We start from the raw sequence: 27,713 nt of genomic DNA on the forward strand, positions 1-27,713 counted from the left end.
TAGGGACAGGAGGCCTGGGGGGAGAAGAGGTGGATCAGGAGGTGGCATCTGGGATCAGTGCTGCCGAGGGCAGGAGCAGCCTGGAGCAGGAGATCCCTGCCTGGGATCCATCCCTGACCTTCTCCTGTGCTGCTGAGGGCTTGGAGCAGCCTGGAGCAGGAGATCCCTGCCCGGGATCCATCCCTGAGCTTCTTCTGTGCTGCCGAGGGCTGGGAGCAGCCTGGAGCAGGAGATCCCTGCCTGGGATCCATCCCTGAGCTTCTCCTGTGCTGCCGAGGGCAGGAGCAGCCTGGAGCAGGAGATCCCTGCCTGGGATCCATCCTTGACCTTCTCCTGTGCTGCCGAGGGCTTGGAGCAGCCTGGAGCAGGAGATCCCTGCCTGGGATCCATCCCTGAGCTTCTCCTGTGCTGCCGAGAGCTTGGAGCAGCCTGGAGCAGGAGATCCCTGCCTGGGATCCATCCCTGAGCTTCTCCTGTGCTGCCGAGGGCAGGAGCAGCCTGGAGCAGGAGATCCCTGCCTGGGATCCATCCTTGACCTTCTCCTGTGCTGCCGAGGGCTTGGAGCAGCCTGGAGCAGGAGATCCCTGCCTGGGATCCATCCCTGAGCTTCTCCTGTGCTGCCGAGAGCTTGGAGCAGCCTGGAGCAGGAGATCCCTGCCTGGGATCCATCCCTGAGCTTCTCCTGTGCTGCCGAGGGCAGGAGCAGCCTGGAGCAGGAGATCCCTGCCTGGGATCCATCCCTGAGCTTCTCCTGTGCTGCCCAGGGCAGGAGCAGCCTGGAGCAGGAGATCCCTGCCTGGGATCCATCCCTGAGCTTCTCCTGTGCTGCCGAGGGCAGGAGCAGCCTGGAGCAGATCTTTGGCCCATGGCTGTGCCAGGACTTTATTCCTCTGGGGGCAGGGAAAAGTGGGGGCCAGAGCAGCAGGCTGGGCAGGGGCACCCCCAGACTCAGCCCTGCCGTGGGTGCCCGTCCCTGGCGGAGCTCCGCCGCATCCTGCATCCCCAGCTCCGGGAGAGGCTTCCGTTCCCGGTGCCCGTTCCCGGCCGCGGGTCGCTGTCCTCGGTGCTGCCCTGGCTCAGTGCCCCCCCGGCGGCGCCAGGGCCGCGGCTGCCAGCAGCACCCACAGGTGCGGGGGGGGCCCCACGGATGCTCCTGCCTGGGGGTGCCAGAGGCGAGAGAGGGAGTCAGGGAGAGGCAGGAGCGGGGGCACCCGGGGGGCTCCCCAGCCGCGGCTGCAGGGCCAGGGGCTGGGCTCACCTGAGCTGAAGGGGCAGGGGTGGCTCTGGCACCGCTTCTCTGCCGAGGGAGCAAACTCTGTCTGCATGGCCAGGCCAGGCCAACCCAACGCATCCCAACCTCTTCCAGCCCATTCCAGTCCAACCCAACCCAGCCCACTGCAACCCAACCCACAGCAACCCAACCCATGCCAACCCAATTCAACCCAACCCATCCCAGCCTAACCCAACCCACTGCAACCCAACCCAACTCAACCCAACCCATCCCAGCCTAACCCAACCCACTGCAACCCATCCCAACCCAACCCACTGCAACCCAACCCAACCCAACTCAACCCAGCCCATCCCACCCTAACCCAACCCACTGCAACCCAACCCAACTCAACCCATCCCAACCCAACCCACTGCAACTCAACCCAACCCATACCAACCCAACTCAACCCAACCCAATCCATCCCAACCCATCCCAGCCTAACCCAACCCACTGCAACCCAACCCAACCCATCCCAACCTATCCCAACCCACTGTAACCCAACCCACTGCAACCCAACCCAAGCCATTCCAATCTAACCCAACCCACTGCAACTCAACCCAACTCAACCCAACCCAACCCATCCCACCCTAACCCAACCCACTGCAACCCAACTCAACCCAACCCAATCCAATCCATCCCAACCCACTGCAACCCAACCCAACCCATCCCATCCCAACCCAGCCCATCCCAGCCTAACCCAACCCAGTCAAATGCAGCCCAATCCATCCCAATGCAACCCGACCCAGCCCAACCCAGCCCATCCCACCCCACCCAGCTCCAACCCATCCCAACCCATCCCACTCCAATCCAAGCTCTCCTAACCCAGCCCAACTCAATGCAGCATCAGGGACCCCTCTCAGGGCTGTGCTCAAGGCTGAGAGATGTGCCAGGGGTTGGTCTGTGATGTCTGCAGGCATGGCACACCTGCCACGGGCATGGGGACCTGGCCAGGCTGCAGCCATGGGCGAGGGCAATAGGATGAGGGCACTGAGGGCAAGGGCTGGCACCTGGCCCTGGGGCACCACCAGCTCAGGAGGCCTCCAGGCTGGGGGCAGAGTGGCTGGAAAGGGCATGGGGGGGGGCTTGGTGGCAGCAGCTGGAGAGGAGCCAGGGCATGCCCAGGTGGGCAAGGAGGGCAGCAGCAGCCTGTCAGGGAGCAGCAGTGGTGTGGGCAGCAGCAGCAGGTCAGGGCTTGTGCCCCTGGGCTGGCACTGGGGAGGCCACAGCTGGCAGGCTGGGGGCAGGGCTGGGCACAGCAGTGGCAGGAGCAGCTGGAGGGGCTGGGGCAGGGCACAGAGCAGGGCAGCAGAGCTGGGCAAGGGTGTGGAGGAGCAGGAGGAGGCTGTGCAGGAGCTGTGAGGAGCAGCTGAGGGAGCTGGGGCAGGGCTGAGGCTGCAGCAGAGGAGGCTGAGGGCAGCCCTTGTGGGGCTCTGCAGCTCCCTGGCACCCCTGGCTGTGGCCAAGCAGTGCCCTGCTGCTGCCTCTGCTGCTCCTCAGCACCAGCCTCAGCCTTCTGCTGCCTGGCAGCAGCCTGGAGCCAGCTGGGGCCAAGCTCTGTGCTCAGGGATGGGATCCCCACGGGTTGGAGAAGACCCCAAAGGTCACCAAGAAGACCTCTGAGATCATCCAGGAGACCTCTAAGGTCATCAGGAAGACTGGACTGGACTGGGTCATACTGGAATGGACTGGTCCATACTGGTTTGTGCTGGGCTGTATTGTACTGGGCTATACTGGGTCATACTGGACTGTGCTGGACCATACTGGGTTGTGCTGGGCTGTATTGTACTGGACCATACTGGACTGTACTGGACCATACTGGACTGTACTGGTCCATGCTGGGTTGTGCTGGGCTGCATTGTACTGGACCATACTGGACTGTGCTGGACCATGCTGGGTTGTGCTGGGCTGTATTGTACTGGACCATACTGGACTGTACTGGACCATACTGGGTTGTGCTGGGCTGCATTGTACTGGACCATACTGGACTGTACTGGACCATACTGGGTTGTGCTGGGCTGCATTGTACTGGACCATACTGGACTGTACTGGACCATACTGGGTTGTGCTGGGCTGCATTGTACTGGACCATACTGGACTGTGCTGGACCATACTGGGTTGTGCTGGGCTGCATTGTACTGGACCATACTGGACTGTACTGGACCATACTGGGTTGTGCTGGGCTGTATTGTACTGGACCATACTGGACTGTGCTGGACCATACTGGGTTGTGCTGGGCTGCATTGTACTGGACCATACTGGACTGTACTGGACCATACTGGGTTGTGCTGGGCTGTATTGTACTGGACCATACTGGACTGTGCTGGACCATACTGGGTTGTGCTGGGCTGCATTGTACTGGACCATACTGGACTGTACTGGACCATACTGGACTGTGCTGGACCATACTGGGTTGTGCTGGGCTGTATTGTACTGGACCATACTGGACTGTGCTGGACCATGCTGGGTTGTGCTGGGCTGCATTGTACTGGACCATACTGGACTGTACTGGACCATACTGGGTTGTGCTGGGCTGCATTGTACTGGACCATACTGGACTGTACTGGACCATACTGGGTTGTGCTGGGCTGTATTGTACTGGACCATACTGGACTGTACTGGACCATACTGGGTTGTGCTGGGCTGTATTGTACTGGACCATACTGGACTGTGCTGGACCATACTGGTTTGTGCTGGGCTGTATTGTACTGGACCATACTGGACTGTGCTGGACCATGCTGGGTTGTGCTGGGCTGCATTGTACTGGACCATACTGGACTGTGCTGGACCATGCTGGGTTGTGCTGGGCTGTACTGTACTGGACCATACTGGACTGTGCTGGACCATACTGGTTTGTGCTGGGCTGTATTGTACTGGACCATACTGGACTGTGCTGGACCATGCTGGGTTGTGCTGGGCTGCATTGTACTGGACCATACTGGACTGTACTGGTCCATGCTGGGTTGTGCTGGGCTGTACTGTACTGGACCATACTGGACTGTGCTGGACCATACTGGTTTGTGCTGGGCTGTATTGTACTGGACCATACTGGACTGTACTGGACCATACTGGACTGTGCTGGACCATACTGGATTGTGCTGGGCTGTATTGTACTGGACCATACTGGACTGTACTGGACCATACTGGACTGTGCTGGACCATACTGGGTTGTGCTGGGCTGCATTGTACTGGGCCATACTGGACCATACTGGACTGTACTGGGCTGTATTGTACTGGGCCATACTGGTTTGTGCTGGGCTGCATTGTACTGGACCATACTGGACTGTACTGGTCCATGCTGGGTTGTGCTGGGCTGTACTGTACTGGACCATACTGGACTGTGCTGGACCATACTGGTTTGTGCTGGGCTGTATTGTACTGGACCATACTGGACTGTGCTGGACCATACTGGTTTGTGCTGGGCTGTATTGTACTGGACCATACTGGACTGTGCTGGACCATACTGGTTTGTGCTGGGCTGCATTGTACTGGACCATACTGGACTGTGCTGGACCATACTGGGTTGTGCTGGGCTGTATTGTACTGGACCATACTGGACTGTACTGGACCATACTGGACTGTGCTGGACCATACTGGGTTGTGCTGGGCTGCATTGTACTGGGCCATACTGGACCATACTGGACTGTACTGGGCTGTATTGTACTGGGCCATACTGGGTTGTGCTGGGCTGCATTGTACTGGACCATACTGGACTGTGCTGGTCCGTCCTGGGCTGCACTGGTCCGTGCCGGGCGGTGTGGCACCGGTCCGTGCCCTGTCCCGGCGCTGCCCGGGGCTGTACCGCACCGCTCCATGCAGCGGTCGCTGCCGTTCGTGCCGCCGCGGTCGGCGGTGTTTTGTGCCAGCCCGGCCGCCGTAGGCCGCTCCCGCCAGCGCTCTGCGCATGCCCGCCCCGCGCCGTGCCCTGCCCGCCGGCCGCCATGTTGGGAGCGGGCAAAGGCCTCTGCCCTCCCCGTGCCCGGCGGCCGCTTGCGGCAGGAGCAGAGGGCAGCCGCTGGGCACGGGGGCGCGGAGAGCTGCGGCGGGCAGCGAGGGGCGGCGCTGGAGTGGCGGCGGTGCGGGAAGGGGGAGGGGTGAGAGGGGAGGCGGTGCCCGGGAGCAAGATGGCGCCCGCAGCGTCAGGGAGGGAGGGGTCAAAGCGGCTACGGCGGCGCGGAGGGGTCAGAGCGGTTGGCGGGAGCGGGAAGCGCTGAAAGAGCTGTGGAGGGGCCGGCCGGAGCCATGCACGTCGTGAAGAGAGGTGAGGAGACCCCCCCCGACCCCTGCCCCCGCGGAGGGCAGCAGCCGGGCACGGGAGCCCCCCTGGCACCCGAGGGGGCACCGCTCGGGGGGGGGCAGCGTCCCTGGGTGGCGGCGTGGAGGGGGTGGGAGCAGAGCCCTCTGCTCTGGGGGGCCTGGGGGTCCTCTCGTGGCGCTATGGGATCCCCTCCCCTGCTCTGGGGGGCTGTGGGGGGCTGCAGCTCCTCTGCTCTGGGGGGTCTGGGGGTCCTCTCGTGGCGCTATGGGATCCCCCCCCCTGCTCTGGGGGGTCTGGGGGTCCTCTCGTGGCGCTATGGGATCCCCCCCCCTGCTCTGGGGGTCTGTGGGGGGCTGCAGCTCCTCTGCTCCGGGGGGCCTGGGGGTCCTCTCGTGGCGCTATGGGATCCCCCCCCCTGCTCTGGGGGGTCTGGGGGTCCTCTCGTGGCGCTATGGGATCCCTCCCCCTGCTCTGGGGGTCTGTGGGGGGCTGCAGCTCCTCTGCTTTTTGGGGGGGGGGGAGCGAAAAAGGCAACTGAGCCCCTCCTGTGCTGGGGGGGAGGGTCCCGAAAGTGGCGCTCGGACCCGCTTTGGTTTGAGGAGGGGTCCCGCTCATGGCACCTGGTGGGAAGGAATGAGACCCCCCCCCTCTCTGGTGGGGTCCCTAAAGTACCACTCGGACCCTCTCTGCTTTGGGGGGGGCTCCCTCTCCTGGCACTTCAACCCCCTATGCTTTTGAGGGGTCCCTAAAACGCCACTTGTGCCCCTTCTGCAGTGGGGTGGGGGTCCCTCCTAGCCAAACACCTGGGTGGGGGTCTTGGAGGTCCCTCCCGAACCATCCCTCTGGATGGGGGTCTTGGAGGTCCCTCCCAAACCATCCCTCTGGGTGGGGGTCTTGGGGGTCCCTTCCAAACCATCCCTCTGGGTAGGGGTCTTGGGGGTCCCTCCCAAACCATACCTCTGGGTTGGGGTCTTGGAGGTCCCTCCCACCCCGAGCCAAGCCCTGGGTGGGGGTCTTGGAGGTCCTTCCCAAGCCAAGCCCTGGCAGGGGCCTTCAGGGTGGTCCCTTCTGACCCAAGCCCATCCTGGGTGGGGGTCTGGGAGGTCTCTTCCAGCTGAGTCCCTGGGTGGGGGTCTGGGAGGTCCCTGCCAAGCCAAGGGCTTGGGTCAGAAGGGGACCACTTGGGAGACCCCACCCAGGGCTTGGCAGGGACCTCCCAGACCCCCACCCTTGGCCAGAGAAGAGGTCTCCATCCCTCGAGGCCCTCACTGCCATCTCCTCCTCTGCAGGCTGGCAGGGGAGGTGCTGCTGCTGGGGCCCCGGGGGCTGCCGTGGCAGTGACCTCCTCCTCCTCCCTCCCTCCTCCTCCCTCCCTCCTCCTCCTCCTCCCCCTCTCCCCTCGCAGATGGGCGCCAGGAGAGGGTCATGTTTGACAAGATCACCTCCCGCATCCAGAAGCTCTGCTATGGCCTCAACGCTGACTTTGTGGACCCTGTGAGTCTCCCCCGGGCCCTCCTGAGGCCACCACCAGCCACCAGGGCTGCTCCTGGGCCTCCAGGATGTGCCTCTTAGCCCTGCAGAGGTGTTCAAGGGCAGGGCTGGATGAGGCCTTGAGCTGCCTGCTCTGGTGGGAGCTGTCCTGGCCTATGGCAGGGGCTGGCAACTGGGTAGGGGTCTTGGAGGTCCCTCCCAAGCCAAGCCCTAGGTGGTGGTCTTGGAGGTGGTTCCTCCTGCCCCAGCCCCTGGGTGTGGGCCTTGGAGGTCCCTCCCAATCCAGTCCACTTTGGGATTCTTCTGAGTGTTTGAGTGGCTGTGACATAGTGATGATGATGATGATGATGGTGAGGACAGGAGGAAGGCTCCTGCTCCTCCTGTCCTCCAGTGTGGGCAGAAGAAGGTCAAGGGAGGTTCTGCTGCCCTCTGCTCTGCCCTGGGGGCAGGATTGGGGCTGCCCAGTTCAGAGCCTTGGGAAGGGCTGGAGAGAGCCCAGGGGAGGCTGGGCAGAGGCTGAGGGCCAGGGGAGGGCAGCAGAGCTGGGCAGGGCTGTGGGGAAGGCTGTGGGGAAGCTGTGAGGAGCAGCTGAGGGCCCTGGGGCTGGGAGCCTGCAGCAGAGCAGCCCCAGAGGGCATCTGAGCAGTGCTCAGCAGGAGCTGGAGGGGCTGTGGGGGCAAGGGGCTGGGGGCTGGCAGCTGCTGAGTGCTGCCCAGGGGCACTGAGTGGCAGCCAGGAGGTGGCATCAGGAGCAGCCTGTTTGGGGTGAGGCTGCAGGAGCCAGGCCCAGGCTGCCCAGAGAGGCTGTGGAGCCTCCTCCTGTGCAGAGCTTCCAGCCCCAGCCCTGGGCACAGTGCCCTGGGCAGGCTGCAGGGGCTCAGCAGGGCCCCAGCTGGCTCTGGGGCAGAGAGCACTGCCCTGAGCCCTTTGCCCTCCCCAGGCCCAGATCACCATGAAGGTCATCCAGGGGCTGTACAGTGGTGTCACCACGGTGGAGCTGGACACCCTGGCAGCTGAGACTGCTGCCACCCTCACCACCAAGCACCCAGACTATGCCATCCTGGCTGCCAGGATCGCTGTCTCCAACCTGCACAAGGAGACCAAGAAGGTCTTCAGTGGTGAGTGCCTGGTGCAGGGCAGCAAAGGGCTTGAGGGAGGTGGCAGAGATGCCCTTCACCAGCACCCACTCGGTGCCCACCGAGGCCAGAGCGAGCTCTGAGGAGGTGGTGGTGGCCTGCAGGGGTCAGCTTTGGGTCCAGTCTTGGCCAGCATCTTCCTCAACAGCCTGGATGAAGGCACAGAGGAGACCTTCCAGCAGTTTGCTGGGGGGAGCAGAGGGCACAGCCCTTAGGCTGTGCTGGCACCAGGGAGAGCTGTGCCAGGCTGGAGGGGAAGCTCCTGAAGGCCAAGCAGGGCAAGGGCAGGGTCCTGCAGCAGCTGAGGGAGGACCTGCTTCAGTGGGCACAGCCTTCAGGCCCTACTGGCACCAGGGAGAGCTGTGCCAGGCTAAGGGCTGGGGCAGAGGAAGCTCCTGAAGACCAAGCAGTGCCAGGGCAGGGTCCTGCCCCTGGGCAGGGCCAAGCTCCTGCAGCAGCACAGCTGAGGGGGGACCTGCTGGGGAGCAGCTGCCAGCAGGAGGAGCTGGGGGTGCTGGGGGGGGCACAAGGAGGTGCCCAGCAGCCAGCAAGGGGCCCTGGGGGCCAAAGGTGTGGTGGGGAGCACGGAGCAGAGTGTGGGCACTGCTCTGCTCTAGGGAGGCCACAGCCTAGGCTGTGCCAGGGGAGGCTGAGCACTTGGCTCACTCACCCCAGGGTGGAGGCTCCTCTGGCCACAGAGAGTCACCAGGCAGAGTGGCACCTGCCAGGCTGCCCCTGCTGGGTGAAGCCAGGACATCTGGTAGCCCTTCCAGGACATCTGGTAGCCCTTCCAGGACACCCTTTTGGCCTCTTGCAGATGTCATGGATGACCTCTACCACTACATCAACCCTCACAACGGGAAGCACTCCCCCATGATCTCCAAAGAGACCTTGGACATTGTGATGGCCAACAAGGATGTGAGTAGGAGGGGGGGCAGGGGGTTGGGAACCTGCAGGGGGCTGAAATTTGGGGCAGCAAAAGGAAGCTTTCTTCATTGGCTTCACCCAACCATGGATGGTGAAGGAGAAGAGGGAGGTGGAGGGGATCTGGGAGGTGGAGGAGGTCTGGAAGGTGGAGGAGTGAAGTTTGCCATCGTGGTGTGGTCTCAGCTGGTGGTGAGAAGGTTCTGGTGGAGCTTCAGTGGAAAGAAGACCCAAAATTGGTGGCCTTAGGTGGGCAGAAAACAGCTTCAGATGTTGAGTGGCCTTCAGGAGAGCTGCTCAGCAGCAGCTTCACTCTCAGAGAGGCCTTCCAGAGCTGCTCTTCAGCAGCTTCACTCTCAGAGAGGCCTTCCAGAGCTGCTCTTCAGCAGCTTCACTCTCAGAGAGGCCTTCCAGAGCTGCTCTTCAGCAGCTTCACTCTCAGAGAGGCCTTCCAGAGCTGCTCCTCAGCAGCTTCACTCTCAGAGAGGCCTTCCAGAGCTGCTCCTCAGCAGCTTCACTCTCAGAGAGGCCTTCCAGAGCTGCTCCTCAACAGCTTCAGAGCCAGAGAGGCCTTCCAGAGCTGCTCTTCAGCAGCTTCATACCTTGAGTGGCCTTCCAGAGAACTTTTCATGCCCACATTGCTTCTTCTGGTGGATCTTTGAGGTCAAATATGTCCCACCAGAAGCCCTTGGTGGGATCTCAGCTTGAGGGAGCACAAAGGAAGCTGATTTGAAGCCAGATTTGGTCTCTTTTGTCTCTTCCCAGCGCCTGAACTCTGCCATCATCTACGACAGGGACTTCTCCTACAACTACTTTGGCTTCAAGGTAACCCCCAGGAGGTCTCTCCACACTCTTCTGGGATGAGGCCTTTTGGGATGGAAGGAAGTTCATGGAGTCATGGCATGGGTTGGGCTTGGAAGGACCTCCCAAGGTGGTGGAGTCTTGGCATGGGCTGGGCTGGAGGCACCTCCCAGGCTCACCCATCCCAGCCCTGCAGCCAGCAGGGCCAGCCCCAGGCAGAGCAGGCAGCTCAGAGCCCAAACCCCCTGCCCTGGGCTGCTGCCAGCCAGGGGGCAGCTGCCAATCTCTCTGGCTGCCCTGGCACAGGCTCTGCCCAGCCTCCTGCTGCACAACTTCCTCCCCCCTCCTGCACAGCTTCTCTGCTGCAGCTCCAGAGCCTCCCCCTTGGCCTGCCCCAGCAGCTCCTGCTCCAACCTCTGTGCCCAGCTCTCTCCTGGGCCCCTTCCAGCCCTGCCAGGCCCCCACAAGGTGTCCCTGGAGCCTGCTCCGGGCTGGGCACCCCCAGCTGTGCCAGCCTGGCCTGCCAGCAGAGGGCTGCCCAGGGGCACCTCTGTTTGGGAGCTCTGCACAGAAGGAGGCTCCACGACCTCTCTGGGCAGCCTGGGGCAGGGTTTGGGCACCCTCAGAGCCAAGGAGTTTGTCCTCAGCTTCAGCAGGAGGCCTCCCCTGGGCTCTCTCCAGCACTTCCCAGGCCCTCTTGGACTGGCAGAGCCCAGCCCTGGGCCCAGCACTCAGCTGTGCCCTCCCCAGGGCAGGGCAGAGGAGCAGCAGAGCCTCTCCCTCCCCTCCACACCTCTCCCCAGCAGGTCCCCCTCAGCTGTACTGCTGCAGGAGGTTGTCCCTCCCCCAGGCCTCAGGACCCTCTCCCCCCTTTGCCCTCTCCTTGGCCTTCAGGAGCTTCCTCTCCCCCACACTCTCCCTGATGCCAGCACTGCCTGAGGGCTGTGCCCACTGCTCCCAGTGGTGCCATCAGCAAACTGGTTGAAGGTCTCCTTTGTGCCTTCATCCAGGCTGTTGATGATGATGTTGGGCTCAAGCCAGTGGCAGAACACCACAGAGGACTGAGGTCTTGAAGGTCACTTCCAACCCAACCCAATCCATGCTCTTAGCACCTCCTGCTCTTGCTTAGTCCTTTCTCCCCTTGTGAGTCAGGAGGAGGAGGAGTGGAGCTTGGGGTGAGGACCATGAAGGCCAAGGGGGGGTGGGTTGGTGAACATCTGAGCTCCTCAGCCCTTCTCATCCACCTTTTCTTCTCTCCTTCCAAGACTCTGGAACGTTCTTACCTGCTGAAGATCAACTCCAAAGGTAAGAGGTCTCCATCCCCACCTCAGGCCTCCTTTGAGAGTCAAGGTGAGGGCCCAGAGGAGAGGCTGGAGGAGCTCTGGAAGCTTCCTCAGAGCTTTCCACCCAAACCACCAGGGACTGGCTTGGAGAACCAACAGAACCCTTCAGTCTTCTTAGGCTTAAGGAGTTCAGCTTGGTTTGGTGGCAACCTTGTGCTGGAATGGAGAAGTGGGACCAGATGGACCTGATGAGGTTCAGCAGGGCCAAGGGTCCTGCTCCTGGGCTGGCACAGCCCTGGGGCACAGCCAGGCTGGAGAGCAGCCCTGGGCAGAGGGCAGCTGCAGGGCTGGGGCAGCTCTGGGGGCTCAGCACAGGCAGGGAGCTGCTGGGGCAGGGCCAGAGCAGGCCACAGCCATGCTGGCAGGGCTGGCAGCCCTCTGCTGGCAGGCCAGGCTGGCACAGCTGGGGGTGCCCAGCCCGGAGCAGGCTCCAGGGACACCTTGTGGGGGCCTGGCAGGGCTGGAAGGGGCCCAGGAGAGAGCTGGGCACAGAGGTTGGAGCAGGAGCTGCTGGGGCAGGCCAAGGGGGAGGCTTTGGAAGTCAACATGGAGAAGTTTGGTAGGTGAAGGGAGAAGTTCTTCAGTATGAGGCTGGGCAGAGCCTGTGCCAGGGCAGCCAGAGAGGTTGGCAGCTGCCCCCTGGCTGGCAGCACCCCAGGGCAGGGGGTTTGGGGCTCTGAGCTGCCTGGGGCTGGCCCTGCTGGCTGCAGGGCTGGGCTGGATGAGCCTGGGAGGTCTCTTCCAACCTACCCCACGCCATCGCCCTTGGAAGGTGCCCCCAACCCAGGCCATGATTCTCCATGGGACCTGGAGAACATCTGGGAGCTGCTCTGGGGCCTTTCCTTGGCTTTGAACTCCTAACTCGAGTGGGTTTGGGGTTCTCCTTCACCTGTGGGAGCATCAGGGCATGGGGAAGGTGGCTGAGGGAGGCTGTGGGGAAGGTGGCTGAGGGAGGCTGTGGGGAAGGTGGCTGAGGGAGGCTCTGGAGCAGGTGGCTGAGGGAGGCTCTGGAGCAGGTGGCTGAGGGAGGCTCTGGAGCAGGTGGCTGAGGCAGGCGCTGGAGTCCATTCCCTTGAGCCTCCCCAGCCCGAGTGGCTCAGCCCTGCCCCGAGTGGCTCAGCCCTGCCCCGAGTGGCTCAGCCCTGCCCCGAGTGGCTCAGCCCTGCCCCGAGTGGCTCAGCCCTGCCCCGAGTGCTCTGATCCTCCCCCTCCAGCACCAGCTGGGCGATGGAGACCTCTGGAGGCTCCTCAGAGCCGGACCTTGTGGGTGCAGGTCCTGGCGCCGAAGGGGTTTGCTGCTCCTTGCCTGGGCCCCTCCCCCTCACCCCCTCCCCTCCCCCCCGTGCCCGGCAGTGGCAGAGCGCCCCCAGCACATGCTGATGCGCGTGGCCGTGGGCATCCACAAGGAGGACATCGACGCTGCCATCGAGACCTACAACCTGCTGTCGGAGCGCTGGTTCACGCACGCCTCGCCCACGCTCTTCAACGCGGGCACCAACCGGCCCCAGCTCTCCAGGTACCCCTGCCAGCCCCAGGGACCCCTGCCCTGCCCGCTCCAGGGACCCTCTGCCCTGCCAACCGCCCCCAGCTCTCCAGGTACCCCCTGCCCTGCCCGCCCCAGGGACCCTCTGCCCTGCCAACCGCCCCCAGCTCTCCAGGTACCCCCTGCCCTGCCAGCCCCAGGTACCCCTGCCCTGCCAGCCCCAGGTACCCCCGCCCTGCCAACCGCCCCCAGCTCTCCAGGTACCCCTGCCCTGCCAGCCCCAGGTACCCCTGCCCTGCCAACCGCCCCCAGCTCTCCAGGTACCCCTGCCCTGCCAGCCCCAGGTACCCCTGCCCTGCCAGCCCCAGGTACCCTCTGCCCTGCCAACCGCCCCCAGCTCTCCAGGCACCCTCTGCCCTGCCCCCCCTCCTCAAACGTGAAGGTCTAAGACAGGGCAGCCCTCAGCTCTGGCCCACGATTAAGCCTTGGCCCAGCCCTAAGCCTTGAGCCAACCCTGGCCTGAGTCTGGCCCCACTCAACCCTGGCCCAAGCATGGCCCCATTCAACCCTGGCCCGAGCCTGGCCCCACTCAACCTCACCCCTGACCCCACCCATCTCTACCCCTAACCCACCCCAACCCCCATCACTTCCCCCTCCTCCCCCCCAGCCTCATCTTCCCCCCCCCTGGCTAACTAACGCTACTCAAAGCCTGACCCTGGCCCCCCAGCCCTGCGAGCTCCAGGGGTGCCCCTGGGGAGCTCTGAAGCCTCTTCCTTGGCCTTCCCTTCCCCCACAGCTGTTTCCTGCTCTGCATGAAGGACGACAGCATCGAGGGCATCTACGACACCCTCAAGCAGTGTGCCCTCATCTCCAAGTCGGCAGGGGGCATCGGCCTGGCAGTCAGCTGCATCCGTGCCACCGGCAGCTACATCGCAGGGGTCAGCCTGAGCCCATCCCCTCCGGGCACAGCCCTCAGCACAGAGCTTGGCCCCAGCTGGCTCCAGGCTGCTGCCAGGCAGCAGAAGGCTGAGGCTGGTGCTGAGGAGCAGCAGAGGCAGCAGCAGGGCACTGCTTGGCCACAGCCAGGGGTGCCAGGGAGCTGCAGAGCCCCACAAGGGCTGCCCTCAGCCTCCTCTGCTGCAGCCTCAGCCCTGCCCCAGCTCCCTCAGCTGCTCCTCACAGCTCCTGCACAGCCTCCTCCTGCTCCTCCACACCCTTGCCCAGCTCTGCTGCCCTGCTCTGTGCCCTGCCCCAGCCCCCTCCAGCTCCTCCTGCCACTGAAGCCCCAAAACCTAACCAAAGGATTTGAGGTGGTCTAGGCTGGACAATCCCTGCCCTGCTCCTGCTGCTCCATGCCAGGCTTCTGCTGCCCTTCTTGGGCACCTCCTGGCTCCCCTCCAGCCACTGCCACCTCCTACTCCCCAAAGTCCTTTCCTCCCCCAGGCACTTTCCAGCCCCTTCTGTCCCAAGCTTTTAGCAACAGAACTTTGCAGCTCCTCTGCCTTGAGGAGCCTCAGGAGGTGCAGCTCCATCTCCTCAGGCAGCTGTGCTTGAGTGGGGCCTCTCTGTCTCTGCAGACCAATGGCAACTCCAACGGCCTGGTGCCCATGCTGAGGGTCTACAACAACACCGCTCGCTACGTGGACCAGGGGGGCAACAAGGTGGGCACCAGCTGCAGCCCCTCTGGGGCAGGGAGGCAGCCTCAGCTCCCAGGGGCACCTTCAAACTCTGCCCAAGGCTCCCCCATGAAGTCCTGGAGATGATGAAGGGTTTGGTGGGGACCCAACAGCAGCTCAGGGCTTCTCTTTGCCCCTCCCCCCACCTTCTTGTTCATCTTCTGGGCAGCTTTGGGGTCTCCTGGTGGCTTCTCCATGATGGGGGCATGGTAGAGGAGCTCCTTGGCCTGGTGAGGGGTGGGCATAGCAGAGGAGCTCCTTGGCCTAGTTAGGGCTGAACTTGGTACAGGAGCTCCTTGGCCTGGTTAGGGGTGGGCTTGGCACAGGAGCTCCTTGGCCTGGTGAGGGGTGGGCATGGCAGAGATGCTCCTTGGCCTGGTTAGGGGTGGGCTTGGCACAGGAGCTCCTTGGCAAGGTTAGGGGTGGGCTTGGCACAGGAGCTCCTTGGCCTGGTGAGGGGTGGGCATGGCAGAGATGCTCCTTGGCCTGGTGAGGGGTGGGCTTGGCACAGGAGCTCCTTGGCCTGGTGAGGGGTGGGCATGGCAGAGATGCTCCTTGGCCTGGTGAGGGGTGGGCTTGGCACAGGAGCTCCTTGGCCTGGTGAGGGGTGGGCTTGGCACAGGAGCTCCTTGGCCTGGTGAGGGGTGGGCTTGGCACAGGAGCTCCTTGGCCTGGTTAGGGGTGGGCTTGGCACAGGAGCTCCTTGGCCTGGTTAGGGGTGGGCTTGGCACAGGAGCTCCTTGGCCTGGTGAGGGATGGGCTTGGCACAGGAGCTCCTTGGCCTGGTGAGGGGTGGGCATGGCAGAGATGCTCCTTGGCCTGGTTAGGGGTGGGCTTGGCACAGGAGCTCCTTGGCCTGGTGAGGGGTGGGCATGGCAGAGATGCTCCTTGGCCTGGTGAGGGGTGGGCTTGGCACAGGAGCTCCTTGGCAAGGTTAGGGGTGGGCTTGGCACAGGAGCTCCTTGGCCTGGTGAGGGGTGGGCTTGGCACAGGAGCTCCTTGGCCTGGTGAGGGGTGGGCATGGCAGAGTTGCTCCTTGGCCTGGTGAGGGGTGGGCTTGGCACAGGAGCTCCTTGGCCTGGTGAGGGGTGGGCATGGCAGAGATGCTCCTTGGCCTGGTGAGGGGTGGGCTTGGCACAGGAGCTCCTTGGCCTGGTGAGGGGTGGGCATGGCAGAGATGCTCCTTGGCCTGGTGAGGGGTGGGCTTGGCACAGGAGCTCCTTGGCCTGGTGATTGGTCACTCTTAAAGGGCCTGGAGTGATGTAAGTTTGGAAGCTTCTCCATGCCTCAGCTCTTGCCCTCTTGCTGCCCTTTCTGTTCCAGAGGCCTGGGGCTTTTGCCATCTACCTGGAGCCTTGGCACTTGGACATCTTTGAGTTCCTGGACTTGAAGAAGAACACTGGGAAGGAAGAACAAAGAGCCAGAGACCTCTTTTTTGCCCTCTGGATCCCTGACCTCTTCATGAAACGAGTTGAAACCAACCAGGTGAGAAGCTTGGGTGGGCAGCAGGAGGTTGGTAGCAGAGAAGGTGGTGGCTGGGAAGGGATGAAGCTGACCAAGGCAGCAGAAAGAACTTCCTGATGGACCAGCAGGAGCCATGGTGCTGGTGGAAGAGTGGAGCTGGAGATGCTTTGGTCTTCATCTGCCAGCTCTTGGTGTTGGTCCTGGCTTGCATTTGGGCTTTGGAGGTGCCTCAGAGCATCCAAAAACTGAAGGAGTTGATCTTCAGGTGACTTCTCCTTGCTTAGAGCTGGAGAGGAGAAGCAACCACTTCACTGAGCTCCACTTTGGTGCTGGTGGTGCTGGGAAGGGACCTCTGGAGCTCAGCCTGGCCAGGGACACCCACAGCAGCTTGCCCAGGGCCACCTTGACCAAGGAGGGTTGGGAGCTCTGCACAGAAGGAGACTCCACAACCTGTCTGGGCACCCTCAAGCCGAGAAGTTTCTCCTCAGCTTCACCTGGAGGCCTCCTCTGGACTCTCCTCCAGCACTTCCCAGGTCCTCTTGGACTGGGAGAGCCCAGCCCTGGGCCCAGCACTCAGCTGTGGCCTCCCCAGGGCAGAGCAGAGCAGCAGCAGAACCTCCTTTGAGGTTTTCCTTCTTCTTCATGCCCTCCCCAGGGACACCTTTGGCCTTCTTGGTCCTCAGGGCCCCTTGCTGGCTCCTGGGCACCTTCTTGTGCCCCCCAGCACCTTCTGCTGCTCCCCAGCAGGTCCCCCCTCAGCTATGCTGCTGCAGGAGGTTGTCTCTGCCCGGGGGCAGGACCCTGCCCTGGCCCTGCTCGGCCTTCAGGAGGTTCCTCTGCTGGCAGAGGGAGGTCCTGGTTCTGTAGGAGGTGAAGTGGAGTGGTCAGGACCTGCAGAAGAAGGTCCTGGAGGTACCTCACAGGTTGTCCCTTCTTGCAGGACTGGTCCTTGATGTGCCCCAATGAATGTCCTGGGCTGGATGAAGTCTGGGGAGAAGAGTTTGAAAAGCTCTATGAGAGGTAGGACAGACCCCAAGAGGGGCAAGGTGCAGCCAGGGGAGGGGAGATGGACACAGGAGAGGCAAGGAGGACCCAAGAGGGGTGAGGAGGAGCCAAGGGAGGTGAGGTTAGACCTGAGAGGGGCAAAGTGGACCCAAGGGAGATGAGGTTAGACCTGAGAGGGATGAGCTGGACCCAAGAGGTGAAGTTAGACCTGAGAGGAGTGAGATTAGACCCAAGGGAGGTAAGGTGGGCACAGGAGAGGTGAGGATGGACCCAAGAGGGGTGAGGTTAGATCCCAAAGTGGCAAGGTGGACGCAAAGGAGGCAAGGTTGGACCCAAGATAGGTGAGTTGGACCTAAAGAGGTCAAGTGGACCCAGGAGGGGGGTGAGGGTGGACCCAGGAGGTGGGGTGGGAACCAGGAGGGGTGAGGAGGACCCAGAGGAGGTGAGGTTAGACCCAGAAGTGGTAAGGTGGACCCAAGGAAGACAAGGGTGGACCCAGGAGGGGTGAGAATGGACCCAGGAGGTGGGGTTAGAACCAGCAGGGGTGAGGTTGGACCCGGGGGGGGTGAGGAGAACCCAGGGCAGGGAGGCGAGGGAGGGCCCAGGGCAGCCAAGAGCTGAGGTGGAGCCAAGAGGTCTCCTAGACTGCAGGCCTCACCTGGCTGAGAACTTGCTGTGGTCTTCACCACGATGATTTTGAGGCCCATTCCTGAGGAGCCCCTGAGGAGCATTGCCCAACTTGGCCTCCTCCTCCTCCTCCTGCAGCTACGAGCGGCAGGGCCGGGTCCGGCGGGTGGTGAAGGCTCAGCAGCTGTGGTACTGCATCATCGAGGCCCAGACAGAGACTGGCACCCCCTACATGCTCTACAAGGACTCCTGCAACAGGAAGAGCAACCAGCAGAACCTGGGCACCATCAAGTGCAGCAACCTCTGCACTGAGATCGTGGAGTACACCAGCAAGGACGAGGTGGGCAGAGGGTGGCAGCAGGAGAGAGGCTGGCAGTGGCCTTGGCTGCCCCTCGGGGAGGGTGATGGAGTGGGGTGGGAAAGGTCTTCCCTGAGGTGATGGAGGCCAAGCACGGCCCCAGCCCTGCCCCAGCACCACCCACCCATGGTTTCAGCACCACAGCTCTGCCCCTTGCCAGCCCCTCCAGCCATGGCCACTGCACCACTGCCCTGGGCAGCCTGGCACAGGCCTGGGCAAGCCTCCAGGGGCACAAAGTGCTCCTCAGGCACAGCCTCCACCTGCCCTGGCACAGCCTGAGCCCATCTCCTCTAGGCACAGCCCACAGCACAGAACTTGTCCCCAGCTGGCTCCAGGCTGCTGCCAGGCAGCAGAAGGCTGAGGCTGGTGCTGAGGGGCAGCAGCAGGGCACTGCCTGGCCACAGCCAGGGGTGCCAGGGAGCTGCAGAGCCCCACAAGGGCTGCCCTCAGCCTGCTCTGCTGCAGCCTCAGCCCTGCCCCAGCTCCCTCAGCTGCTCCTCACAGCTCCTGCACAGCCTCCTCCTGCTCCTCCACACCCTTGCCCAGCTCTGCTGCCCTGCTCTGTGCCCTGCCCCAGCCCCTGCAGCTGCTCCTGCCACTGCTGTGCCCAGCCCTGCCCCCAGCCTGCCAGCTGTGCCCTCCCCAGTGCCCAGCTCAGGGGCACAAGCCCTGCCCTGCCCCTGCTGCCCACACCACTGCTGCTCTCTGCCAGGCTGCTGCTGCCCTCCTTGCCCACCTGGGCACCCCCTGGCTCCTCTCCAGCTGCTGCCACCAACCCCCCCAGGCCCTTTCCAGCCACTCTGCCCCCAGCCTGGAGCCTTCCTGTGCTTGCTGTTCCCCGGAGGGGCAGTTCCCAGCCCTTGCCCTTGATGCCCTCATCCTATTGCCCTCGCCCATGGCTGCAGCCTGCCCAGAGCCCTCTGCAGCTCCCTCCTGCCTCTCCAGCAGGTCACTTCCCCCCCAGCTTGGTGCCAGCTGCCTGAGGGAGCCTCCAGCTCAGGCACAGAGCCCAGGAAGGAGCTGCGCAATTCACGTTCCCTGCTTCAGCTCTCCCTTGCTTTGTGCCCACTTTGTCCAGGTGGAGAGCACAGCCTGGAGCAGAGCTGCTGGGCTTTGAGGGTGAGGTTTTGGACCCCAAATTTTGCTGCTTTCCCCCCCCCCCAGGTTGCAGTCTGTAACTTGGCCTCCATCGCCCTCAACATGTACGTCACCCCCGAGCACAGCTACGACTTCAAGAAGCTGGCTGAGGTCACCAAGGTCATCGTCAGGAACCTCAACAAGATCATTGACATCAACTACTACCCAGTGCCAGAGGTGAGCTGGGCAGGCTGTGGATGGAGCCAGCCTGGGCTTCAGCAAAGCCTTTGGCACCCTCTGCCACAAGCAGCTCCTGGCACAGCTGCCAGCTCGCGGCTTGGAGGGGTTCGCTCTGAGGTGGCATCAAGGAGGGCAGGGCCCAGAGAGAGGTGGGGAATGGTGCCAGAGCCAGCTGTGGGCTCCAGCAGGGCAGCCCCAGCCTGTGCTGGTGCCTGCTGTTCCTCCCCAGCTGCAGGACCCTGCCCTTGCTGAGCTCCATGAGGTTCCCTCCCAGCTCTCAGCCTGGGCAGAGCTCACAGCACAAGGGTGTCTCAGCCTCCTGCTCTGCTCCTGCTCTGGCAGGGGGGGTTGGTTGGACTCGATCTGCTCAACTGATGGTCCTGTTCAACATCTTCAGTGATGCTCTGGAGCAGGGCACTGAGTCCAGCAGCAGTGAGTCTGCAGATGGCACCAAGCTAGGAGCAGCTGTGGAGCTGTTGGAGGGCAGCAGAGCCCTGCAGAGGGACCTGGCCAGGCTGCATGGGTGGGCAGAGGCCAAGGGGATGAGACTGAACAAGGCCAAGTGGTAGATTTCTACACTTAGAATCATAGCATCAGTCAGGGTTGGAAGGGAGCACAAGGAGCAGCCAGTTCCAACCCCTGCCATGCCCAGGGACACCCTACCCTAGAGCAGGCTGCACACAGCCTCAGCCAGCCTGGCCTCAAACACCTCCAGCCATGGGGCCTCAGCCACTTTGGCCACAACAACCCCAAGCAGCACTAGAGGCTGGGGCCAGAGTGGCTGAGAGCAGGCAGGCAGAGAGGGCCCTGGGGGTGCTGGGGGAGAGGAGCTGAAGCTGAGGCAGCAGTGCCCAGGTGGGCAGCAGAGCCAATGGCATCCTGGGCTGGCTGAGGAGCAGTGTGGGCAGCAGGACAAGGGAGGTTCTTGTGCCCCTGTGCTCAGCACTGCTCAGGCCACCCCTGCAGTGCTGTGTCCAGCTCTGGGCTCCTGAGTTGCAGAGAGCTGCTGAGGTGCTGGAAGGTGTTTGGAGAAGGGCAGCAAGGCTGGGGAGGGGCCTGGAGCACAGCCCTGTGAGGAGAGGCTGAGGGAGCTGGGGGGGTGCAGCCTGCAGCAGAGGAGGCTCAGGGCAGAGCTCATTGCTGTCTGCAGCTGCCTGCAGGGAGGCTGTAGCCAGGTGGGGTTGGGCTCTGCTGCCAGGCAGCCAGGGACAGAACAAGGGGACACAGCCTCAAGCTGTGCCAGGGCAGGTCTAGGCTGGATGTTGTTAGGAAGTTCCTGGCAGAGAGAGTGATTGGCATTGGAATGGGCTGCCCAGGGAGGTGGTGGAGTGGCTGTGGCTGGAGGTGTTGCAGCCAAGCCTGGCTGGGGCACTTAGTGCCATGGTCTGGTTGGTTGGGCAGGGCTGGGTGCCAGGCTGGGCTGTCTGAGCCTGGAGCTCTCTGCCAACCTGCTTGGTTCTGTGATTCCTGGCCAGGAGGTCTTTGCTAGAGGTCCTTGCCAGAAGGTCCTGGGCAGAGGGTCCTGGCCAGGAGGTCCTTTCAGCAAGTCCTTGCAGAGAGTCCTGGCTGGAAGATCCTTGCTGAGGGTCCTGTCTGGGAGGTCCTCACTGAGGGCCCTTGCCAGAGAGTCCTGGCTGAAAGGTTCTCACAAGGAGGTCATTGCTGAGGGTTCTGGCCAGAAGGCCCTGGGTGGAGGTCCTTGCTGAAGGCCCTGGCTGGAGGATTTTTGCCAGGAGGTCCTTCCTGGAAGGTCCTTGCCAAGGGTCCTGGCTGAGAAGGTCCTTTCCAAGAGGTCATTTCTGAAGGTCCTTCTCGAAGGTTCTTACTTGAAGGTCCTGGCTGGGAGGTGCTCACTGAGGGTCCTGACCAGTGTCCTTGCCAAAGGTCCTGGCTGGGAGGCCCTCACTGGGGGTCCTGGCTGGGAGGCGCTCACTGGGGGTCCTGGCTGGGAGGCCCTCACTGGGGGTCCTGGCTGGGAGGCCCTCACTGGAGGTCCTGGTTGGGAGGCGCTCACAGAGGGTCCTGGCTGGGAGGTGCTCACTGAGGGTCCTGGCTGGGAGGCGCTCACTGAGGGTCCTGGCTGGGAGGCGCTCACTGAGGGTCCTGGCTGGGAAGCCCTCACTGAGGGTCCTGGCTGGGAGGCGCTCACTGAGGGTCCTGGCTGGGAGGTGCTCACTGGGAGCTCCTTGCCAGCCTTCTGAGCTGCTCTCTGCTGCCATCCTGCCGCAGGCCGAACGCTCCAACCGGCGCCACCGCCCCATCGGCATCGGCGTGCAGGGCCTGGCAGATGCCTTCATCCTGATGAGGTTCCCCTTTGAGAGCCCTGAGGCCCAGCTCCTGAACCAGCAGATCTTTGAGACCATCTACTACGGAGCCTTGGAAGCCAGCTGTGAGCTGGCCAAGGAGCATGGCCCCTACGAGACCTACCCAGGCTCTCCTGTCAGCCGAGGAGTAAGTAGGAGAGGGTCACTTGGCTGAGACCCAGGCAGATGATGATGATGATGGGAGGCTGGGCCAGGAGATGTGAGCTGGGATCATCTTGGGGTGGTGGTGAAAGGGTGGAAGTGGAGCTTGAGTTGTCCTCTGCTTGGCTTCTAGACCAGGGGAAGGGTTTGGGTTGGAAGAGAGATCTTGGAGGGGATGGAGCCCAAGCATGGCCCCAGCCCTGCCCCAGCACCACCCACCCACGGCCTCAGCACCACAGCTCTGCCCCTTGCCAGCCCCTCCAGCCATGGCCACTGCACCACTGCCCTGGGCAGCCTGGCACAGGCCTGGGCAAGCCTCCAGGGGCACAAAGTGCTCCTCAGGCACAGCCTCCACCTGCCCTGGCACGGCCTGAGCCCATCTCCTCTGGGCACAGCCCTCAGCACAGAGCTTGGCCCCAGCTGGCTCCAGGCTGCTGCCAGGCAGCAGAAGGCTGAGGCTGGTGCTGAGGAGCAGCAGAGGCAGCAGCAGGGCACTGCTTGGCCACAGCCAGGGGTGCCAGGGAGCTGCAGAGCCCCACAAGGGCTGCCCTCAGCCTCCTCTGCTGCAGCCTCAGCCCTGCCCCAGCTCCCTCAGCTGCTCCTCACAGCTCCTGCACAGCCTCCTCCTGCTCCTCCACACCCTTGCCCAGCTCTGCTGCCCTGCTCTGTGCCCTGCCCCAGCCCCTGCAGCTGCTCCTGCCACTGCTGTGCCCAGCCCTGCCCCCAGCCTGCCAGCTGTGGCCTCCCCAGTGCCCAGCCCAGGGGCACCATCCCTGCCCTGCTGCTGCTGCCCACACCATTGTGTGGTTGGAGGATGGCAGAGAAGCTTTGCTGGGGTCAAGCTCTGGGGGACAAGGAGCAGGTCTCAGAGGTCAGCTGGAAGAGGAGGTCTCAAAGCTGGCACCAAGCTTGGCCTGGCTCAGCTGGGCCTTGCTTGCTGCCCCCAGATCCTGCAGTACGACATGTGGGAGGTCAGCCCCACCCCGCTCTGGGACTGGCAGGCTCTGAAGGAGAAGATTGCCAAGTGAGTGGGGCTGGGGGCTGGGGCTGGGGGGGGCTGGCTGCCTGCAGGGGCCCTCCTGGGCTCTCCTGGGGACTTGATCTTCTTGGTGTTTCTCGAGGTCTTCATAGGATCTCCTTGGGATCTGGGTCCTGGGATCTTGTTTGTTGTATCTTGGGATCTTCATCCTGGGATTGTGGGAGTTTGATCATGGGATCTTGGGATCTTGACCCTGGGATCTTGGGATCCTGAGATCTTGACTGTGGGATCTTGAGACCTTTCCCATGGCTCCAGTGGAGCTCCATGGAGAACCTTCCTCGTGGCTGCAGTGGAGCTCCATGGTGGCTCCTCGTGGCTGCAGTGGAGCTCCATGGTGGCTCCTCGTGGCTGCAGTGGAGCTCCATGGTGGCTCCTCCTGGCTGCAGTGGAGCTCCATGGTGGCTCCTCCTGGCTGCAGTGGAGCTCCATGGTGGCTCCTCGTGGCTGCAGTGGAGCTCCATGGTGGCTCCTCCTGGCTGCAGTGGAGCTCCATGGTGGCTCCTCCTGGCTCCAGTGGAGCTGCCATGGTGGCTCCTCAGCTGCAGTGGCACTTCCATGGTGACCCAGGTTTGCAGGAGGAGCTCCTGAGCACCTCGAGCTGAGCTCTTTCTGCTGCTCCTCTCTAAAGCTCTGCTCCTTTTGACCCTGTGCTGAGCCTCTGCCCCTCTCCTCCTGGCCTAGGTACGGGGTGAGGAACAGCCTCCTCATCTCCCCCATGCCCACGGCCTCCACGGCGCAGATCCTGGGCAACAACGAGTCCATGGAGCCCTACACCAGCAACATCTACACCCGCAGGGTCCTCTCTGGGGAGTTCCAGGTCAGGCCAGCAGCAGCTCCTCTGCTGCCACAGCTGGGCACCCTCCCCACGTGGGCCCCAGCCACGCACCCATGGCCCTCAGCACCACAGCCCCGGGCCCTGGAAACCCCCCCAGGCTTGGGCACTCCATCGCTGCCCTGGGCAGCCTGGCACAGGCCTTGAGGGGAAGAGCCTTGGGCCACTCAACCCCTTTGGGGCCACCCAACCTGTAGACCACTTAGGCCTTGGGCCACCCAACCCCTTGGTCCACCCAGGTCTTGGTCCACCCAACCTTTAGACCACTTAGGCCTTGGACCACCCAACCCCATGGGTCTACCCAACCTCTAAACCACCTAGGCCCTGGTCCACCCAACCTGTAGACCACTTAGATCTTGGTCCATCCAACCCCTTGGTCCACCTAACCTGTAGACCACTTAGACCTTGGTCCATCCAACCCCTTGGGTCCACCCAACCCATAGACCACTTAGACCTTGGTCCATCCAACCCCTTGGTCCACCTAACCTGTAGACCACTTAGACCTTGGGTCCAGCCAGCCCCCTTGGGTCCACCCAACCCTTCCTTTGCCCCTTGCAGGTGGTCAACCCTCACCTGTTGAAGGACCTGACAGAGAGGGGCCTGTGGAATGAGGAGATGAAGAACCAGATCATAGCTCACAATGGCTCCATCCAGGTATGGCTGAGGAGCCAGGCCTGAGAGGCTTGGATCCTTCTGGATCTTCTGGGGTGGAGGGGATGGTGGTGAGACCTCAGAGCTCCTGAGCACCACACAGTGATGGGCTGCAGAGAGCTCTTAGGGCCACCAGGAGAAGTTGTCCTGCTTCAGCTGGGAGGTTTCTCCATGCCTGGGTGGCTTCAGGAGCAGGATGTGGAGGTTCAGGGAGACCTTGGCCACCAAAACCCTTTCTAGCCTCAGCTGCTTGAAGCCTTAAGTGACAAAGGTCTTGGGGTCCTCAAGGTGCCCACTGGGTCCTCACAAAGACCTCTGAGGTCCTTAAGGTGCCCACTGAGGTCCTTAAGGTGCCCACTGAGGTCCTCATGGTGCCCACTGGGTCCTCACAAAGACCTCTGAGGTCCTTAAGGTGGCCCCTGGGGTCCTCACAATGACCTCTGAGGTCCTTAAGGTGCCCACTGTGGTCCTCATGGTGCCCACTGAGATATTCATGATGACCTTTGGGGTTCTCATGATAACCCCTGAGGTCCTTAAGGTGCCCACTGAGGTATTCATGGTGACCCCTGAGGTCCTCAAGGTGGCCACTGGCACCTCATGGTGCCCCTTGGGATCCTCATGGTGCCCAACGAGGTGACTCATGACCCCCAAAGCCCTCGGGGTGGCCACTGAGGTCCTCATGATGCCCCCTGAGATCCTTAAGGTGCCCCCTGAGCTCCTGGTGGCCAGCGAGGTCCTCATGATGTCCCCTCGCTGGGGGGGGGATGTTGTCCCCTCGCTGGGGGGGGGGGATGTTGTCCCCTCGCTGGGGGGGGGGGATGTTGTCCCCTCGCTGGGGGGGGGGGATGTTGTCCCCTCGCTGGGGGGGGGGGATGTTGTCCCCTCGCTGGGGGGGGGGAATGTTGTCCCCTCGCTGGGGGGGGGGGATGTTGTCCCCTCGCTGGGGGGGGGGGAATGTTGTCCCCTCGCTGGGGGGGGGGATGTTGTCCCCTCGCTGGGGGGGGGGGGATGTTGTCCCCTCGCTGGGGGGGGGAGGTGTGTCCCCCCGCTGGGGGGGGTGTGTCCCCGCTGGGGGGGGTGTGTCCCCGCTGGGGGGGGTGTGTCCCCGCTGGGGGGGGTGTGTCCCCGCTGGGGGGGTGTGTCCCCGCTGGGGGGGTGTGTCCCCGCTGGGGGGGTGTCCCCGCGGCGCGGTGCGGTGGCTGAGGCCGGCGGTGCTGCAGCACATCGCCGAGGTGCCCGAGGAGCTGAAGCAGCTCTACAAGACCGTGTGGGAGATCTCGCAGAAGAGCATCCTGCGGATGGCCGCGGCCCGCGGAGCCTTCATCGACCAGAGCCAGTCCCTCAACATCCACATCGCGGAGCCCAACTACGGCAAGCTCACCAGCATGCACTTCTACGGCTGGAAGCAGGTGCGCCCGGGGGGGCGGCTCCCAGGGGCGGGATGGGCGTGAGGGGCAGGGCTGGCACCACTGGGGGCACTGCCGGCAGTGAGTGGGAGAGCAGGCAGGAAGTTGAAGGGGTGGCAGGGCAGGCAGGAGGTGGGCAGGGCAGGCAGCGAGTGGGAGGTGAGGGAGGCAGTGAGTGGGAGGGCAGGTGGGAGGGCTGGCACCACTGAGGGCACTGCCGGCAGCGCCCAGGGCTGGCAGCGACTGGGAGAGCAGGCAGGAAGTTGGAGGGATGGGAGGGCAGGCAGGAGGTGGGCAGGGCAGGCAGCAAGTGGGAGGTGAGAGAGGCAGCGAGTGGGAGAGCAGACAGCAGGTGGGAGGGCTGGCACCACTGGAGGGAGGGCAGGCAGCACTGGGGGCAGTGCTGGCAGCGAGTGGGAGGGCAGGCAGCAGCTGGGAGGGCTGGCACCACTGAGGGCACTGCTGGCAGTGAGTAGGAGGGCAGGCAGGAGGTGGGCAGGGCAGGCAGCGAGTGGGAGGGGAGGGAGGCAGTGAGTGGGAGGGCAGGCTGCAGGTGGGAGGGCTGGCACCACTGAGGGCACTGCTGGCAGTGAGTAGGAGGGCAGGCTGCAGGTGGGAGGGCTGGCACCACTGGGGGCAGTGCTGGCAGCGAGTGGGAGGGCAGGCAGCAGCTGGGAGGGCTGGCACCACTGAGGGCACTGCTGGCAGTGAGTGGGAGAGCAGGCAGGAGGTGGGCAGGGCAGGCAGCGAGTGGGAGGGGAGGGAGGCAGTGAGTGGGAGGGCAGGCTGCAGGTGGGAGGGCTGGCACCACTGAGGGCACTGCTGGCAGTGAGTAGGAGGGCAGGCTGCAGGTGGGAGGGCTGGCACCACTGAGGGCACTGCTGGCAGTGAGTAGGAGGGCAGGCAGCAGGTGGGAGGGCTGGCACCACTGAGGGCACTGCCGGCAGCGCCCAGAGCTGGCAGTGAGTGGGAGGGCAGGCAGCAGGTGGGACGGGTGGCAGGGCTGGCACCACTGGAGGGAGGGCAGGCAGCACCGGGGGCAGTGCTGGCAGCGAGTGGAAGGGCAGGCAGCATCTGGGTGGGGTGGGCAGGGCTGGCAGCAACTGGCATCACTGAGGGCACTGCTGGCAACAGGAAGGGCTGCAGGGCTGGCAGCAAGCTCCTTCCAGCCCACGCCCTGGCTCCATGGCCTTGGAAGCTGCCTCCAACCCATTCAGTGGCTCCATGACCCTAGGAGCTTTCCTTCCAACCCTCTCCATGGCTCTATCGCCTTTGCAGCTCCTTCCAGCTCAGCCCTTTCCATGGCTCCATGACCCTGGAAGCTGCCTCCCACCCAACCCATTCCATCACTCCCTGACCTCTGAAGGTCTTCTCCTCCCTCCTGTTGCTCCCCAGGGGCTGAAGACTGGAATGTACTACCTGAGGACCAAACCAGCTGCCAACCCCATCCAGTTCACCCTCAACAAGGAGAAGCTCCGAGAGAAGGAGAAGACCTCCAAGGAGGAAGAGGAGAAGGAGAGGAACAAAGCAGCCATGGTCTGCTCCTTGGAGAACCGAGAAGAGTGTCTCATGTGTGGCTCCTGAGAGCCACCCTGGGGGAGTCCTCCTGAGGCTTCACCTGCTGGTTTGGCCCAGTTGGGTTTTGGAGCCTCTTCCAGATGGTTGAGGCTTGGCTCCAGGGATGGTTCCTGAGAAGCTTTGTGTAGAGGTTTAGGAGCTGGAGGCCTCCTCCAAGAACTTCTGCTGTGGTCTTCAGCTTGAGGTCTTCAGCTGAGCTATTAAAGAGCTGCTCTGAGGACCTGAGTTGCTTCTTCTCACTCTCTTCTCTTGGCTCCACAGGAAGAGGTGGGCCTGAGGGAGAGCACTTTTGGGGTGCTGAGACCTTGGGTAGGTAGCTTGGAGGGTTCCACCACTGCCAGGGAGACCTTGGTCTTGGTCCCACCTTGAGACCTTGCCTTGCCAGTTCCTGCTCCTGATGGATCTCAAAGGGCTTCTCCAGAGGCCTCCCTCTGAAGGTTCTGCTCTTAAAGGAGACCTCAGAGCAGAGTTCTGAGGTGGTTTTGGGCTTCCACCATGCTTAGCTCAAAGAGCTTCTGCAGAGAGCTCCCTCTGAAGGTTCTGCTCTTAAAGGAGACCTCAGAGCAGAGTTCTGAGGTGGTTTGGGGCTTCC

General features: G+C 63.1%; 1 protein-coding gene across 2 annotated transcripts; it reads left to right on the plus strand.

The window, feature by feature from the left end:
* The first annotated feature begins 5,438 nt into the window (after positions 1 to 5,438).
* RRM1 (ribonucleotide reductase catalytic subunit M1) lies at positions 5,439 to 27,346 on the plus strand. Of its 2 annotated transcripts, XM_064144129.1 has the most exons (19): positions 5,439 to 5,528; positions 6,931 to 7,019; positions 7,957 to 8,134; positions 8,970 to 9,070; positions 9,842 to 9,901; positions 11,143 to 11,182; positions 12,574 to 12,736; positions 13,500 to 13,641; positions 14,281 to 14,364; positions 15,703 to 15,864; positions 16,784 to 16,863; positions 17,614 to 17,815; positions 18,998 to 19,147; positions 21,380 to 21,601; positions 22,563 to 22,639; positions 23,336 to 23,471; positions 24,045 to 24,140; positions 25,358 to 25,546; positions 26,939 to 27,346. In XM_064144129.1, the coding sequence occupies exons 1-19, from the start codon at positions 5,510 to 5,512 to the stop codon at positions 27,125 to 27,127; spliced, it is 2,379 nt and encodes a 792-aa protein (XP_064000199.1). In that variant the 5' UTR covers positions 5,439 to 5,509; the 3' UTR covers positions 27,128 to 27,346. The 2 variants fall into 2 exon arrangements, with proteins under 2 accessions (XP_064000199.1, XP_064000200.1); XM_064144130.1 differs by lacking the exons at positions 5,439 to 5,528; positions 7,957 to 8,134 and having other exon boundaries at positions 6,929 to 7,019.
* The last annotated feature ends 367 nt before the right edge of the window (positions 27,347 to 27,713 follow it).

Source organism: Pogoniulus pusillus, chromosome 6, assembly GCF_015220805.1.
Source record: "Pogoniulus pusillus isolate bPogPus1 chromosome 6, bPogPus1.pri, whole genome shotgun sequence".
NCBI classification, from domain to species: Eukaryota; Metazoa; Chordata; class Aves; order Piciformes; family Lybiidae; genus Pogoniulus; species Pogoniulus pusillus.

Bases quoted from the DNA above. Each gene is read 5' to 3' on its own strand.
- RRM1 (XM_064144129.1), top strand. The intron at 14,365-15,702 runs GTGGGCACCAGC...TTTCTGTTCCAG, and splicing joins TGGACCAGGGGGGCAACAAG to AGGCCTGGGGCTTTTGCCAT. The intron at 21,602-22,562 runs GTAAGTAGGAGA...TGCTGCCCCCAG, and splicing joins GCTCTCCTGTCAGCCGAGGA to ATCCTGCAGTACGACATGTG.